At 35.0% G+C, this 18,509-nt stretch overlaps 1 protein-coding gene across 2 annotated transcripts in view; it reads left to right on the forward strand.

The window, feature by feature from the left end:
- Window positions 1-15,242, forward strand: part of Pex1 (peroxisomal biogenesis factor 1) — a 46,298-nt gene extending 31,056 nt beyond the window's left edge. Inside the window, exons 16-24 of one of the 2 annotated variants that reach the window (XM_047562179.1) lie at window positions 846-980; window positions 4,114-4,178; window positions 7,869-8,011; window positions 8,111-8,214; window positions 9,029-9,205; window positions 10,309-10,539; window positions 12,112-12,309; window positions 12,597-12,727; window positions 14,900-15,242. In XM_047562179.1, coding sequence (XP_047418135.1) covers window positions 846-980; window positions 4,114-4,178; window positions 7,869-8,011; window positions 8,111-8,214; window positions 9,029-9,205; window positions 10,309-10,539; window positions 12,112-12,309; window positions 12,597-12,727; window positions 14,900-14,984 — 1,269 coding nt within the window. In that variant the 3' untranslated portion in view covers window positions 14,985-15,242. Of the gene's footprint in view, window positions 1-845; window positions 981-4,113; window positions 4,179-7,868; window positions 8,012-8,110; window positions 8,215-9,028; window positions 9,206-10,308; window positions 10,540-12,111; window positions 12,310-12,596; window positions 12,728-14,899 lie in introns of those variants that run through there. The other variant, XM_047562180.1, reaches the window with a different exon arrangement.
- Window positions 15,243-18,509: the final 3,267 nt, after the last annotated feature.

Raw genomic sequence — 18,509 nt, forward strand, 5'->3', positions numbered from 1 at the left:
GCACAAGACTAGTTTAAAGCCTGTGTGAGAGAAGATGGGCATAGAAGGACTAGCCAGGGCTTCATGATTCTATGTGCTGGGTCTGGGCACCAGGCCAGCAACATGGAGACCACGTATGTAACTGCTGACTGAGGCCTCTCTTGGATTAGAATGCAGACGGAGGTAAAGGTTGGAATTTTGTCAATAGGTAGAAATAATGAGGAGACCGTGATATTGTAGACAGTAACCGAATGTTTTGCTTACGTCAAAGATTTTTGCTTTCTGAGATGCAGTCATGGGCTGGGGATATGGCTCAGTTGGTAGAGTGCTTGCCTCTTGTGCACAAGGCCCTGGGTTCAATCCCTAACACCACAAAAAAAAAAAGCAATCACTTGTTCAACCTGGACATACTCAGGAGATTTTACTGTATAAGGTCATTACATGTGCTTCTCTGTCACGTCTTTTCTTTCTTTGAGTGTATTTGAGTGCACACAGCTGTCAAAAATTGCACCATAAACCACATAAGTGGAAGACAGTATACTTGTTAAAAGATTTGCCTTTATTTTCTTAGTATAATACTTTTATAATGCTTGAGAAAAAAAAAAAGGAATAGCAAAAGTAAGTTCTGACACAGTTATGTGCATTTTATATAGGGTGTATATCCCCCCTGTTCAACTAGGAAAATCTAATAGCTCCTTTATTGAGTTCATTATTTTTAATAGGAATATTTATTTTCTAATGTTGTGCTGTTAATAAAGACAGCTGTTATCACCATCTGAATACTTTTTCCTATATGTTGATTGTTAACTGCTGCTTTGTGTTTCTGTTCAGACTTGTACTCTTTGTCATATTTTTATATTTTTCAGTACCCAGAATTATTTTCAAACTTGCCCATAAGACAGAGAACAGGAATATTGTTGTATGGTCCTCCTGGCACAGGAAAAACCTTACTAGCTGGGGTAGTTGCACGAGAGAGTGGAATGAATTTTATTAGTGTCAAGGTATGTGTGCATTTTTCTTTCTTCTTTTTTTCCTCCTTGCGATTAAACTTACATAGTACACAATTGACCATTTTAAAGTGTACAGTTTATCAGTGCTTTCACAGAGCTGTGCAGTCACCACCTGTGTAGTTTCAAATTTTTTTCATCCATTCCTTCTTCTACCAATTCCCTAGCAACCAGAATTCTGCTTTCTGTCTCTATGGGTTTGCCTATTCTGTATAATTAATATGAAAGGAGTCAGGCAATATGTGACCTTCTCTGCCTAGCTTCTTTCACTTAGTATAATGCTTTTATGTTTCATCCAAGTTGTAGCATGTATCACTACTTTATTCATTTTCATGACTGAATAATAATGCCATGCATACCTGTACCATACTTTATTTATCCATTCATCATCATTGGTAAATATTTGGCTGCTGTGAATAATGTTGCTATACATATACTTGTACAAATATCTGTTCATGTAAAATTTCTTTGTGAACATACATTTTCATTTCTCTTGAGTACATAATGAATAGTGGAATTGTTGGGTAATTCCATATTTAACTTCTTGAGGAACCACCAAACTATTTTTCACAGCAGCAGCACCATTTTACATCCCTACCAACAGTGTGTGGAGTCTCCTAATTCTCTATGTTCTTGACAATACCGTTTATAGTTTTTTTAATATATATATATTTTTTATTTGTCAGTGAATCTCTTGTTCATTTTTATTTATTTACATGTGATTCTGAGTATTAAACCCAGGGTCTCACACTTGCCAGGCAAGTGCTGTACCACTGAGCCACAACTCCAACCCCACCATTTATGTTTCTTGACTGTGGGTTAGTCTCATATTTGGAAAGCTAGTGGGGAACAGTGATCCCTTTATTAGTTAAAGCTGTAAGAAATTGAGTAATGAGCCACATTTCTTGTATGATTTCTCACATCCTGTTTAAGGCAAATTTTTGTGCCTTATGAATACAATTCTACATAAATATTCAGATAAAAGCAAACTATACCTAAAGGAAGAAAATCTTTAAGACTAGAGGCTGAACCAGGCGTTGTGGCACATGCTTGTATTTCCAGCAACTTGGGAGGCTGATGCAGGAGGATCCCAAGTTCAAAACCAACCTCAACAACTTTGCAAGGCCCTAAGCAACTTGGTGAGATGCTGTCTCTAAATAAAAAATTTTAAAAAGGAAAAAGGCTGGACTTCATTTGAGATGGATTTATAATCCAAAAACCAGGTGCAATTGGGTTTTGCCTCTCCTTTTTTTATTTTATTTTATTTTAATTTAATTTATTTTAGTGCTGGGGATTGAACCCAGGGCCTTGTGCATGCAAGGCAAGCACTGTACCAACTGAGCTACATCCCCAACCCCATTATTAGGATTTTTTTATGAACTGAGTACACAGGCACCCTGGCATGATGGAGAAACACTAAAACTTTAATTTTCCTAACTTTCTCTGGATTCTGACATAACCATGACTGTACTCTTCTTTTTATAATTGTCAATAGAATGTGCTCTCATTGGTTTTTTTTTTTTAATACATAATTTTCTAGATTAATATTGGTGAATACTGAGTTTTTCCATTAGGAACGACACCTTATCCCCTTAACAAAATCATAATTTGGGCTGAATTCCCAGTGGAAAGTTTTCAGGAAGAAGCTTATCCTCTTTGGGTGGATCAGTGTGGATCCTTCACTGACACAAGCATGTTGCCTTGTTTCTAATATTTTGCCTTAAGTTATTTCTTGTTCCATCCTTTAATCCTATAGTTCTCTGACTGTATTAAAGAAGTATGATTAAATGCTGGTATATTAACAGATGTCTATATGACTGAGTATTATAAACGCTTTAATTTGGCCACTTCCTGATCAGTATTTGGTCTTTTGGAGGTAGTGATTTTTTCACTAGATATCAATTTAATATCTATTCAGGTTTGAGAGATCCTAATTTAAGGAAAGACTATACTCACCATTGATTTTGCTTTACATAGTGAAATTTGTTTTAAAAGTTTTTCAGTTGAGTGAGCAAATAGCTCATCTTGCAGAGTGCTTGCCTTGTGTGCGCATGGACCCGGGTTCGAATCCCCAGCACCTCGGAAAATAATGTGGTGGCTTCAAACAGTTTTTCAGTAGACTTAGGAAAGATGTTATTATCATTATCTTATTATTATTTGGTGGGGGCTGCTGGGGATTGAATTAGGGCCTTGTGCATACCAGGCAAGCACTCTACCAACTGAGCTATATCAGCCCCTGATGATATATTCTTGAACTACTGTACAGATAATTTGGTTTCAGTAATTGAATTGCTAACTAAAGTGAGTTATGTCTACATATTTTTTGTAGTCTCCAAAGATTTAAGATAGGTGGGACTTTTAAAAACCGTTCATTACTTCACTAAACAAGTCATTGTACAGTACTTCTGTGGCAGCCACTATTTTGGGACCAGAGATTCAGCCATGAACAGAACTTTCTTTTTGGATTTTACATTCTACTAGTGAAAAGAGACAATGAGCAGATATACACATCAAATACAAAATTTTCTGCCAGATGAAGGTAAATACTAATTAGGAAGAAAAACAGGAGACAAAGTAACTGGATTGGGTCACAGATGGTATTGTCAGGCAGGATTTTTCAGGAGAGGTGGCACTTTGACAAAGCTTTAAATGATATAAAGCTATAGGTTGCCAGGCGTGGTTGTGCACACCTATAATCCCAGGGACTCAGGAGACTGAGGCAAGAGGATCACAGATTCAAAGCCAGCGTCAGCATATTAGCAAGGCCCTAAGCAACTTAATAAGAACCTGTCTCAATAAATAAAAAGGATTGGGGATGTGGCTCAGTGGTTAAGTGTCCCAGGTTCAATCCCCAGTGTCAAAAAAAAGAAAAAAAAAAAGAAGCTATCGGTCATGAGAATATCTGGGAAACAATGTTTTCTAAGCAGAGAAAAGAGGAAACCCATGTGTAGAACTTGCAATATGATAATTATTCCAGCAAACATCAAGTTTTAAAATGTATTTAAGACACATCTATTTTATCATATTAAAATTTTTCTGTGATTCACTTAGATTTAGTCTAAAACCAAAGTTATGCTTTGTTTTTAAGTAATTTTATCTTACCTCTAATTTTATTTTATCTGAATAGGGGCCAGAGTTACTCAGCAAATATATTGGAGCAAGTGAACAAGCTGTTCGTGATATTTTTATTAGGTTAGTTTCCTGTGAATGTTTTAAGATAACTGATTGCATTATTATTTATTAGTCAATGCTTTTTGGACTCACTTTTTGCTTTGGTTTTGTTGTTATTGTTTGTTTTTACAGTACTGAAGATCAAATCCAGGGCTCTCATACACTAGATAAGCACTGCATCACTGAGCTATTCCCTTGTTTTTTGCGAACTAGAGTTTGAAACCTATGATTTTGTGTAAACCATTAATAAACTAAAGGACAAATATCTATGTTTCATGAAATGCTACTAAAATATGAAATGTTTTCAATATTAAATGTTATAGATTATTTGGTTTTATATTTACAATAGAAATATTGTGGGCTGGAGTTGTGACCCAGTGGTAGAGAGCTTGCCTAGCACATGTGAGACACTAGATTCAATCCTTAGTACCACATAAATAAAATACAAAGTTATTATGTCCACCTACAACTAAAAATATTTAAAAGAAATATCCCTAACCATGGAATTATAAGTAGGAATATATATAAAGAAATCTCAGAGTAGATTCTTACATGAAATAAATAATTATCCCTGATTTATTTCTTATTCTTTAAGCTCCAAATTCTTTTTCTTTTTCTTTTTTTCTTTTTTTTTTTTTGTACCAGGGATTGAACCCAGGAACGCTTAACCACTGAGCCATATCTCTAGCCCCTTTTGTATTTTATTTAGAGACAGGGTCTCACTGAGTGCTGAGGCTGGTTTTGAACTCATGATTTTTCTACTTCAGCCTTCTGAGCCACTGGGATTACAGGCCTGTGCCACCATGCCCAACCAAATTATTTTTCCAGTTCTAATTTGTCTCTTATAAATCAAGATTCCAGGCTGGGGAGATAGCTCAGTCGGTAGAGTGCTTGCCTTGCAAGCACAAGGCCCTGGGTTCAATCCCCCCAAAAAAAATAAAAATAAAAATAAATAAATAAATAAATAAATAAATCAAGATTCCATATGGCCAATTTAATTAAAATAAAGTATAACTATTAGTGAATATGCATAAGATGTATATGAATACAGAACATAATATTTAAGGATAAAAATAATTATTCATATAAGATAGAGTTATGAAATTTTTTAAAAACTTTTGTTTAGATGTTGATGAACCTTTATTTTATTCATTTATTTATATATGGTACTGAGAATCGAACCCAGTGCCTCACACATGCTAGGCAAGTGCTCTACACTGAGCCACAACCCCAGCCCCATGAAGTTTTTAAATTAATAAGTTTGTTCCATTCTTTTAAAAATTTTATTTTATTTATTTATTTATTTATTTATTTATTTATTTTTTTTTTTTTGGTGCTGGGGATCAAACCCAGGGCCTTGTGCTTGCAAGGCAAGCACTCTGCCAACTGAGCTATCTCCCCAGCCCCTAAAAATTTTATTTTAAAGTATGCAATTAAGAGACTATATACGGGCCTGGGATTGTAGCTCAGTGGTAGAGCACCTGCCTGGCATATGTGTGGCACTGGGTTTGGTTCTCAGCACCACATACAAATAAATAAATAAAATAAAGGTATTAAAAAATTTTAAAAAGAGGTTATATATAACACAAACTCTATAACTCTACAGTATGTACAACCAGAAGAATGAGAGGTTATACTTCATTTATGTATGATGTGTCAAAATGCATTCTACTGTCATGTATAACTAATTAAAACAAATTTTAAAAAACAAAAAGGACATATATATAGCATACATATGTAGTTTACAAAATAATAATAAAATGAACATTTACATATCCATCCCCCCAATTTAAGAAATAAAACATTACCAGGAAAAAGCATTATTAGAGACATCTTTATAAAAATTCAGTTCACCAAGAAGACATTATAATTCTAAATTTGTACCCAATAATAAAAGGTAAAAATTGAAAAGGAGAAATTGATAAATTCACCTTCACAGCAGATTTTAACACAGTTCTCAGTAATTATTGGATTGAAGCAAATAGAGCAGTAAAAGTGAAGAGATTTGAACAACATTGTCAACAAAATTGATCTGATAAGTGTATTTAGAATATGCACCCAACAAGTAGAAAATATGTCTTCTTTTCAAGCCCAAATTAAACATTTTTGAAAATTGGTCATATTTGAAATCATACACATAACAATTGCAGTAGGTTTCAGAGAAACAGTATCATGTCGACTCTATTCTGTGAAAATACAGTTGAGTTAAAGTAAATAATAAAAGATTGATCTCTCATACTTTTTTTTTTTTTTTTTTTTAGTTGTCCATGGATCTTTTATTTTATTTATTTATATGTGGTGCTGAGTATCAAACCCAGGGCTTCACACATGCCAGGCAAGTGCTCTACTACTGAGCCTCAACTCTAGCCCCCTCATACATAAAAAAATAAATATTTTTTTAAAAAACCATCTATTCTGAATAATTCATGGGTTAAGGAAAAGACCACAATTGTGAATACTTGATATCTAGTGATAATGAAAATAATGCCAGTTAAAATTGTGAGATGTTATAAAACTAATTTCAAGGCAAATACGTAGCATTAAGTATTTAGAAAAGAAAAAAAGGTTGTAAGTTAATCACATATCTATCCCTAGGAATTAGGAAAATTATAGATACAAATAAAAAATAAATGAATATAAATTTTAATTTTAAAAAGCAGATAAAAGGGAAACAATAAAGATGGAACAAAATTTAATGAAATAAAAAACAGTTCAGTTGACAAGTTCCTGAAGCCAAGTTATTTTTTGAAAGCCTATACACTTAATGGATCTCAAGCAAGTTTAATCAAGAGGAAGGAAAAGAGCCATGAATAAACAATATTAAGGCTAAAAAGAGAGATGTGACTAAAGACATACCAGAAATGGAAAAGATTATAAAGGAATATATTGAAAAACTCTATGCTGATATATTTGAAGATATATCAAATATATTCTCCTAGATATATTCTAGGAGAATTTTGCCAAACATTTTAGGAGCAGATAATTCCAGGGTGTTTTTAACCCAGAAGATATTACTTGTCGTTTATTTAATAAGGTATCTTGTTTTTTTTAGTCATCATGACACGTATTTTGTGTTAGGGACTAATCTCTAAACTTTCTAGTCCACCTGTCACTAGAGAATGGAATTAATGTTTTCTTCTTTTGAATTAAAGCAAAATTAGTTAATAAAATTAAAAATCAGTAATTGGAGGACAGCTCAGTGGTAGAGCTATGCTTAGCATGTAAGAGGCCCTGGGTTCAATCTCCAGCACACACTCACAAAATTAAAGTTCAAATTAGAAAAAAATGTAAAATAAGTAACTAAAATACATTTTTCAGAGATCCCTTACAAAATAATATTCTGAAAATAATGAACTTGCCAACTTCTGAATGGGCAAAAGAAATGAATAGAACTTCACAAAAGAAGGAAAGTAAGCAGATTGAAAATTGTTATTTGTAAGAAAAATCAAAGAAGTATTTATTGACTAAGACTTGGGATTTTAGTCCCTTATTTGTCTAGAAGGCATGGTCTTAGACAAAGACCTCAACCTCTTTTACGACCCAGTTTATTGGAAATGAGGGTGATTACATATGACTGCCTTCCTTAAGAGTTTATTGTGAAATTAAAATAAATATGTGCATGCATATATAAACATATGCATTCATCTATATACATAATTAGTTTGGCAACTCTGAAGCCCTTTTCACATATTCAGTATTTCTTCTTCCTAGAGCACAGGCTGCGAAGCCCTGCATTCTTTTCTTTGATGAATTTGAATCCATTGCTCCTCGAAGAGGTCATGACAATACAGGAGTTACAGACCGAGTAGTTAACCAGTTGCTGACTCAGTTGGATGGAGTAGAAGGCTTACAGGGTAACCATTGTAAATACAAAAATAAGCTGTTGTAACAAAATTTTACCAGGTGTTAGTAAAAAAAAAAAAAAAAAACAAACCTTGTTGTTTTCCCCTCAGGTGTTTATGTATTGGCTGCTACTAGTCGCCCTGACTTGATTGACCCTGCCCTGCTTAGGCCTGGTCGACTAGATAAATGTGTATACTGTCCTCCTCCTGATCAGGTGACAATTTCATATTTAGAGTCCAAAACCCAACAAATGCTACACTCTTTCCTTGTGAACTTTACTTCTGCAAGGTAATAGCAATTGTCCTCAGAAGACCAGCTCTCTTAGGCAAAGGTTTAGTCACTGTTTGCTCAAAGCATAAAAAGATTCTGAGTTAGATGCAAAGTCTGTGACCCAGCCATTTCCATGCAGGTCTGAAAACTTTTTATAATTCTTCAGTGTTAGCCAGTTGGGAAAAAAGGCAAGAAGCCTGAAGTCTTACATGTCCACATTCTCTGTGTTCAACAGTCACACACCCCATTTTTCTGTCTAAACTGATAACAGAATCAAGCATATGAACAGTAAGCATGTAATTCATGTGAGAGGTGATTTTTCAGCTGTTCCTAGTCATGTTTTATGCCAACTACAGTTATCAGATTTAGAAATTAGTGACTGAAGGAACAAATAGATAAAAGAATAGTCAGAGGTATAAAATATCTGACTATATGTCACATGTAGCTAATTATTTAAATTATTTCAAATTTCTATTATGGCACATTTGCCCAAATTTAGAAAATAACCACAGTCTTAATAAGAAATTATTTATACAGAATATTTGAGAATGTTGATTTCATTCATTTTTCTATAAAGTCCCTTCTATTAAGGAGAAGTTCCAAGGAAGATGGGAGGTAGTAGACTTGTAATACATTTCTCAACTTAATTATAAAGCTTGTTAGATGTGCAAGGTTAATTCATTAAACAGTCATAAAATACAACTTAAGACAATATTTAATTTTCTTTTGTATTTGTTAATTCGTTTTTCTTCCCTCAGGTATCACGTCTTGAAATTTTAAATGTTCTCAGTGACTCTCTGCTTCTGGCAGATGATGTGGACCTTCAGCATGTGGCATCACTGACCGACTTCTTTACTGGAGCTGATCTTAAGGCTTTACTTTATAATGCCCAATTGGAGGCCTTACATGGAAGGCTGCTCTCAAGTGGACTCCAGGTAAATTTGAGTAGATTGTCATGACATTTTATGAGAGAAACAGCAATTCAATATTAAATTTTCAGTCTTCAAAAAAACCAGTTTTAGTAACTTTGGTAAAACCGTGTAGAAATTTTTTACCTTTAAGTTGAATGTTCCATATTTGGAATATAGGTTTTGCAAATATTTGTAATTATGAAGAATTCAATATCTATTTAACATCACTTTAATATTGACAGAAATATGCTGGTGTTTAGAAGGATATTGTTTAAATTGGGATATGAATTAATATAAACAAAAATAATTCAGGTTTTTAGTTTGTTTTTTACTTTAATTTTTTAAGAAACAATCATGTAAACTTGTTATTTTAGTTCGAAGCTAATTGTGGCAGTCCAGCCAATAGGAGCTTCTTTTGGATGACATTTGTGTCCTTATGATATGTCCTCATCATTCTTTGATCAAGTCCTTACTTTCAGACACAAGATATTCTTTGTTTATCTTATACTTTCTGTATCCCAGTCCTAGAAACAGCCTTTACTCTAAGAGTAAAGGGTAAATACTACCTCTAAGGGTAGTATTTTGATCTCAATTATTGCAGTAGATAATTTGCTACATATATTTTCTAGGAAGAATTTTTGTGTATATTCCTTCCCTCCCTGCCCCCATTTTGTTGGAGTTTTTTCAGGCCCTAAAGTTTCTAAATCAAGTTTTGCTGTTTATTTTGACAAGCTTTTGAAGTTTTATTGTGTTTTTTATCCTCTCTCACTAACACAACAACCAAAAAAAGGTGTGCATTTGGAAAGCACTCATAACATGGTTTTTTCATCATTTTGGAGTAGAAAAATATGAATGGAAAGGCAGAGGCATAAAAATAAAGCCCAGAGGTCTGACTCCTAGTTTCGTTATATACTTCTTTTGCAGGGATGGTTAGCAAGTTACCCATACATTCTATCTTATCTTTCCTTATTTTAATATTTAAAATTTTACTTTGTGCTTCACAACCCTTAGAGAATTGAGCTGGTTGAAAAATGCCTGAAGTCTCCTTGGATTGCAGTTTATATTATTTGTTTCTGAGTTGTGGTTTATTTGGATCTTAAAACTGGTTCTCCTTTTGTGTATTTTAGGATGGAAGTTCTAGCTCTGATAGTGACTTAAGTCTGTCTTCAATGGTCTTTCTTAACCATAGTAGTGGCTCTGATGACTCTGCTGGAGATGGAGAATGTGGCTTAGATCAGTCCCTTGTTTCTCTAGAAATGTCTGAGATCCTTCCAGATGAATCAAAATTCAATGTGTACCGGCTCTATTTTGGAAGCTCTTATGAATCGGAACTTGGCAGTGGAACCTCCTCTGATTTGGTATACTGTGCAGTTGTCCTTACACAGTTCTAAAATGTGAAGTTGTATATTGGTATAAAGTTGAGTGATTTATCTCCTAACCAGCCCCATATTTTTTCTGGTTGATGAGTTCTTCAGTTAAAAAGTCTTATTTTTCTTAATTAAACTAGTTAGCAATTTTCATTTCTTGTTAAGAACTTTAAAACAGGCCTGAAAGCAAGGGGAACAAAAGAAGTGAGTGGTTGTGATTATCTTTTCATTTCTTTCAGCCATTACTCTTCCCTACTAGTTTTATAACCTCTCTACTTAGTTAAATCATTTTATAGTAAACCTAAATTTTATTGTCATAGAACAATTGAGGATAATGAAAAATTTGATAGAATAGTGTCAAATTCTTGACAACAATAGATTTGCTTTCATGGAAAATATAAACAATAAAATAATAATCTATCAAAACAGTAGAATGAAACAGTATTACCCTATATATGTATGATTACATGAATGGTGTGAATCTACATTGTGTACAACAATAGAAATGAAAAGTTGTACCCCATTTGCGTACAGTGAATCAAAATGTGTCTGTAAAAATAAAAAATATTTTAATAAAAAAAGGATGATGTTGAATAAAAGTAGTGAAAGAGGGAAAAAATAATCTATCAACAAGCAAATATTTAAATTAAATGTGGATAATATCATTGTTTTTCTACTTAATTAAAATGGGACTCAATGTATATCCCCCCAAAATTAATAGTGATTCACTGATACCATTTTTGCTACACAACCTTTTTACATGTATTTAGTTATATTTTTTGTACAGTTTCTTTATTAGTTCAAATTTCTAAAAAAAAGTTACCTATTTTTATTTCCAAGATAGTAAGGTATTGTTTTAATTCTAGTCTTTAATTCTGTATTCTGTTTCTTAACTTCTGTCTAGAAATGTCCCAGAACCTTTGTATAATTCTGTTTGCCAAAGTAAGAGAAAGCCTCATTTGAAATCTGTCCTTGGTCATTAGTGGTGGTTTTAAATAACAAAGCATTAAAAAAAAAAACTAAACCCTTGGGCTGGGGTCATAGCTCAGTGGTAGAGCACTTGCCTAGCATATGTGAGACACTGGGTTTAATCCTCAGTACCACATAAAAATAAATAAAATAAAGGTGTTGTGTCCATTTAAAACAAAAAACAAAACCCCTATGTTATGGCAGTTTTCAGTCTGTGGTGTATAACATAGATATTAGAATACCAATATCTTTTATACTTGCTTAATTTCCGTGAATTATAAGGTAAACTTATATGCATATAATCCCTGCAACTCAGGAGACTGAGGCAGGAGGATCACAAGTTTGAAGCTAGCTTTAGCAACTTGGGGAGACCCTCAGCAACTGAGTAACACCTTGTCTCAAATTGAAAAATTAAAAGGACTGGGGATACAGCTCAGTGGTAGAGTGCCCTTGGGTGGTTTAATCCTAGTATCAAAATAAAAACAAGGTAAACTTATCTCTGTTAAAGTTTATTGCTTAAAATTTTTAATTTTTTCTTTGATAAACACAGTTGTTTTCCCACCCTCTCCTTTCATTACTCTTCCTAACATACAGAGCTCACAGTGTCTGTCTGCACCAAGCTCCATAACTCAGGATTTGCCTGGACTTCCTGGGAAAGATCAGTTGTTTTCACAACCGCCAGTGAACAGAACAGCTTCACAGGAAGGTTACCCAGAACTCACGCAAGAACAAAGAGATCAGTTGAGGGCAGATATCAGTATCATCAAAGGCAGATACCGGAGCCAAAGTGGAGTATGGCTTTTTTTTCCCTCCTCATTAAAACTTGTTAAATTTTTTAAGAAATTATTTTTCTTTTCCAATACATTTCTTTGTCTTATAAATGAGCTATATTTATAAATAAGGTAATGAAACACATTGACTCTGTTAAATGGTTATGCTCTTCCTTGCTTTCAAATAATTTTTAGTTAGGGAAGAGAAGTTTGGTCTCCTGAAAAATTCAACAAAAAGAAATGACAGGACTGTTACTTTTTTCATTATATCCCTAAGTTAACTCTTTGTTAATTTGTTCTTTATTGAAGGAGGATGAATCTCTTAACCAGCCAGGACCAATCAAAACCAGTCTGGCTATTAGTCAGTCGCATTTAATGACTGCACTTGGTCACACAAGACCATCCATTAGTGAAGATGACTGGAAGAATTTTGCTGAACTGTAAGTAACAGATTCTGGTTTGGAAGTATAGATATTATTATAGGTGACATCATTATTCAATTAAACTTTTACTTAAAGTTCTTGTTTAAAAACAAAAATAATATTTTTGAATGTTTAAAGGCTAATTCAGTCTTTAATCCCAGCTACTCAGAAGGTCGAAGTAAGAGGAGATTGCAAGTTTGAGACCAGCCTGGGCAACTTAGCAAAACCCTGTCTTAAAAATAAAAAAGGGGGCTGGGGAGATAGCTCAGCTGGTAGAGTGCTTGCCTCGCAAGCACAAGGCCCTGAGTTCGATCCCCAGTACCTCAAAAAAAATAAATAAATAAAAATTAAAATTAAAATTAAAAACAAAATAAAAAAGGCTGGAGATATAACTCAGTGGTAAAGTACTTGCCTAGCCTTCTTGAGTCCTTGGTTTGATGCCTAGCACTGAAGAAGAAGGAGGAGGAGGAGGAGGAGGAGGAAAAAGGAGGTGGGGGATGTTATTTATAATAAACCCATTCAATTTTAGAAAGTTTGAAGAAATGAGAAAAAGTAAAAGCTCTAAATGATTCTAATTATATGATTTGGAAGATTTATGAAAAAATATACCTATTCTACTTTCAAAACAATTTTATATTTTTTTAATCTCAAAAGCATTTGCCAGGCATAGTGGCACACAACTGTAAACCCACACACTCGGGAGGCTAAGGCAAGAGGATTGCAAGTTTGAAACCAGCCTCAGCAACTTAGGCTCTAAGCATCTTAGCAAGACCCTGTCTCAAAATAAAAAATAAAAAAGGGCTGGGGATGTAGCTCCATGGTTAAGTGACCCTGGGTTCACTCTCTAGTACCAAAAAACCCTAAACAAACATTATATTCACATTTGTTCATTTGTTGATCATGTTTAAAAGTACATGAGATTTATAGGCATCTTGTGATTGATTCTTTGACCACTTATGAGGCTGAGACTGGGAACCATTCTATGCCAATGATTCAGCATAATTTGGTTCAGAAATATTTATTTCTGGCCTCTCAAGAAAAAATACTTCAACTCTTAATTTTGCAGTGCTTTGAGTAGGTATATGTGTACGTATACATCAGTAACGTACTTATTGTAGAAAAATATAAAATCAGAGATGGAACAGAAGTTTCCCTTAATCCCATACCTTGTGTGCTTATGTATTTTTTCTTAACACGAGAACACTTCACACATATTGCTGTGTAACAGTTCCCCTTTTAGCCATCCACACATCTTGAACAGTCTTTTACATTTTAAGGAGGTTACTACTTTGTTGTTTTTAAATGTCATTTTATAGTATAGCTATGTCATGATATCCAATTTTTTGGACATTTAAATTACTTTCAAATTGTGCCATTATAAGCAGTGTGGTAATTAATGAATATTCTTTAAACTGATTAAATGTTTGCACATACCCTTAATTATTTCACTGGGATAGAGGTTGAATTGTTGCATCACAAGGTGCTCACATTTTTTAAGGCTTTCAAAATATATTGCCAAATTGCCTCCAGAATTACTGTCACAATGTGTATTTCAACAGCAGAAAGTAAGTGTGCCAGCTTATTAACCCAGAGTGTTGCAGTGTTTTTCTAACCTTATCCAATATCATTGCAAAAAAAATATATCTTGCTTAATAATTTACATTTCTTTGATCAAAACTATAAAAGTTACAATTTTTTATTTTATTCCTTGCTATTTGGTTTTTTGTTTGTTTGTTTTGAGGCAGGGTCTCACTAAGTTGCCCACACTCACCTCAAACTTGGAATCCTCCTGCCTCAGCCTCTGGATTACAGGTGTGCGCCACTGTACCTGGCACCATTTGTATTTTACCTTTTCTAACTTGAATTCCCTTTGTTCTTTTTTTTTTTTTTTTTTCTGTTAGAGTGCAGCTTTGGAAATTTATTTGTAAGAACTCTAATTTTTTCTAGTTCATTATTTCTCTTTCACAGAATACAATTCTGTACCTTACAGTGGCGTGCACCTATAGTCCCTGCTGTTTGGGAGTCTGAGGCAGAGGGATCACCTGAGCTTACATGTATGAGGCCAGCCTGGCAACATAGCAAGACCTCATCTCAAGAATACACACACACTTCTGTTTACAAACAGTTCATTATTTTTTTTTGTAGTTATATTGTTTACATTTACTAAATATTATTTCTTACTTTTTTAAGGTATGAAAGCTTTCAAAATCCAAAGAAGAGAAAAAATCAAAGTGGAACAGTGTTTCGACCAGGACAGAAAGTAACTTTAGCATAAATTATACTTCTGATTTTTGTGTGTGTGTGTGTCTGTCTGTCTGTGTGCGTGTATGTGGCTTGTCCATACTTTGTAACAGTAAAAAATTGTATCTGTAAATTTCTTTTTAATTTCACAAATTTGGTTAATCTGTAGAATCACAGATTGGTAAATGCTGTGATAATGTAATAATCAGGATTACTTGAGATTAACACTGTACAATAAATTGAGATATTTGTAAGATCTGTATTTTATTTCCTGTTATTAAATCTTTAATGAAATAATATTGGACAGGTGTTACTAATTTATTTCTTCTTTGAAGATAGGATAATAGAGATGGTAATTAAATTTCAGTTGCACATTCAGCATCTTTTTTTTTTTTTGCAGTACTGGGGATCGAACTCAGGGCCTTGTGCTTGCGAGGAAAGCACTCTACCAGCTGAGCTATCTCCCCAGCCCACATTCAGCATCTTTCTAACATTTGACATGTTTTATGCTGAGCAACTTTTTGACTATTTTGGAGAAAAAATAATATATGCTTATTTCAGAAAATATGGAATTTATACACATTTCAAATAAATTTAATTAGCCCTTCAGCCAGAAATAATATCACATCTCACTAACAAACCACATCCAGCTCTAGTCTTGGGTCTTTGAATGATAATCTGTTCCTCTTCCAGTTGCAGCATGATTTTATCTTTTTGTTTTTTTTTTTTTAATTTTTTTTAGTTTTCAATGGACCTTTATTTTACTTATTTATATATGGTGCTGAGAATCAAACCCAGTACTTCACCCAGGCTAGTCAAGTGCGCTAGTCAAGTGCTGTACCACTGAGCTACAACCCAGCCCATGATTTTATTGATTTTATCTTGATATTAATCTGTGAACTAAATTGTTAAGTCAATCACCATCAATACAAACTATGTATCTGACATCAAACTATGTGGTAATTGGGTAAGGGAAAAGGAAAAAAGAAGAAAATTTTAAAACATACAAATAAATACAGGAGACATTAATGAAGGATGTACAGGCAGTAACTATTGCCCTTTCTGTAGCTAATCATGAGGCCATGACTGATATTTTTTTTACTTCTCTGCTTCATTGCTCATCCCGTGTTCCTCTGAGTTTAGCCAGTACTTCAGTGAGTTAGAGATCTTTCCTAGGTGGATGGCACAAAACCTTTCCCATCTGAGCCATTGATAGGCCTTCCTGTCTAAAGCTGCAGAAGTTTCCATCAAATATTATCATAGTTCATAAGGTTCTATCCATACTTTTCCTGTCCCCCATTGTGTATCAGCAACTTTATATATTCCTACATTAGAATCAGTTCACTAAACCAATATCGTAACCCTTTCCTGTTGAAGTGTTCCTCTCAGTTACTTCTAAACCAGCAAAGCCTAGAGTCACAGGGAATGGAAGCAACAATTTTGTGGGTCACTGGGTATAAAACTAAGTTATGCCATTCTCTCCTACACTTTGGTTCTCAGATCCTTGTGTTAGGGCTGTGGTCACTGGTTCACAGCATGTGCTAAATACACTGCATCTTGTAGGACAGTACTCCAGCCACATAAAGAGTTGTCTCCACAGAAGGTCTGCTGTTTCAGGATAGTAGATGTTTATGTTAAGTCCAGAGAATTCCGTAGGTGGCCTACTGCCTTACTCTTCACTATAGAGTGAGTGATGTGATCAGAAGCCATTGTCATATGGGGTAATATTAACAATGTAAAAGCATTAGTCTTTGAAAGGTGGCGTTGACAAAAGTTTGGAGGACAAATTTTAGACAAAGCTAATCCAATTCCAGGATGGCTCTCTCCAGTGTGATAGTCAGATACAATCAACCAGCAGCAGGTGTGGGCTGGTGCCTCTTGGTTGTGAACATACAGGGTGGTCACTGCTGCTTTTAGGATCAAGGGGTAGTCCACTGTGGAGTCCTTGCAGAGATTCCTCATCCCTGCCACCTTAGCCACTTTGTACGTGAATCTGGGGTGGCTGGAGAAGAAGGCAGATTGACATTCATAGAGACCACCTGATGATTAAAGTCATCAAAGGTTTTTAACTGAACATTCCACTAGGACACAATTATTCTCTGACCCTATTCCAAGAACTCTTGACCATACCTTTCCTTGCAGCCAGCCAACTCTTTCCAAGTTAATGACAATCTGGTTGTAAGCTACCATCTATGAACCAGCATACATTTTTATAGCAGACATTTCTCTCTTCTCTTAATTCTAGTAATGTAAGTTGCTCAAAAATTCTGCTCCCCAGCTCAATTCACAGTAGCTAGATTGTGGAACCAACCTAGATGCCCTTCAGTTGGTGAATGGATAAAGAAACTGTGGTATGTATGCACAATGGAATATTACTTGGCCATAAAGAAGAATAAAATTATGGCATTTGCTGATAAATGGATGAAGTTGGAAAATATCATGCTAAGTGAAATAGGCCAAGCCCAAAAAACCAAAGGCAGAATGTTTTCTCTGATAAGTGCATGATGATACATAGGAGAGGTGGTGGGAGGGGAAGAGAAGAATGAAGGAACTTTGCATGGTGTAGAGGAAAATGAGGTGGGAGTGGGTGGGGGACGGAAAGATAGTAGAATGAAACAGTATTACCCTATGTACATGTATGATTACAAGAATGGTGTGAACCTACATCGTGTACAACCATAGAAATGAAAAGTTGTACCCCATTTGTGTACAAGGAATCAAAATGCAGTCTGTAAAAATAAAAAAGATTTTAATTAAAAAAAAAATACCTGAGGAAAATTTAAAAAAAGAAAATTCTGCTCCCATCGGCACTAGAAGTTCTAGTGTGCACAGCAGCATCCTTCAATACTTCCCTCCTCGGTATTAATGATTTTGAGACTGGAGTTTTGAGATGAGACTAGATTCCCCTTCACCAATTTCCTTCTGGGTTCTTGTCTCACAAATTTGAAGAATAAAATCCACAGACAGTAAAGGAAGGGAAGAATGACTGGAGTAGGATTTATTTAAGTGAGTGATGGATATGGAGATAGAAATCCCCAGGATAAGGAGGCCTGAGAAAAGGGAGTGCAAATGGAGGCCACGCACCGACAGCCTTCATCTCCCAAGACAAATGCTTTCCAGGCGCCAGCTGCAGACAGGAGGCGTTTTATCACCCTCTAGAGAGTCTCTGGGGAGGCCTTCATGCCTCAAAGTGAATCCTCTCAGACACTGCCCACAGACCTTGACCGGGAAGCTCAAATTCCCGAGTGCCCAAGGAAACGCACACGTTCACTAGACCACCCCTCAAATAACCTGTATAAGCCCAGTCCCTTTCTTTGTTCAGTGACTCATCTTCCACTAGGAAAGTGGGTTCATGGGTGCCATTTCATCCCGGCACCCCCCGAATAAACAGCTGAGATGACTCGGGTTTGCATCCCACCTGGTCTTTTTGTGCTACCAGAGAAGAGATGGCACTCCTACCATGCGGGACTGGGCCTGGGAGCCGGAAAGCCCATTGGCGTGCGCTAGCTAGGGCTGAAGTGGTGTGGGCATATGAGCGCAGGTCAAAATGTGTGACCAG

Source organism: Sciurus carolinensis, chromosome 8, assembly GCF_902686445.1.
Source record: "Sciurus carolinensis chromosome 8, mSciCar1.2, whole genome shotgun sequence".
Taxonomy (NCBI): domain Eukaryota; kingdom Metazoa; phylum Chordata; class Mammalia; order Rodentia; family Sciuridae; genus Sciurus; species Sciurus carolinensis.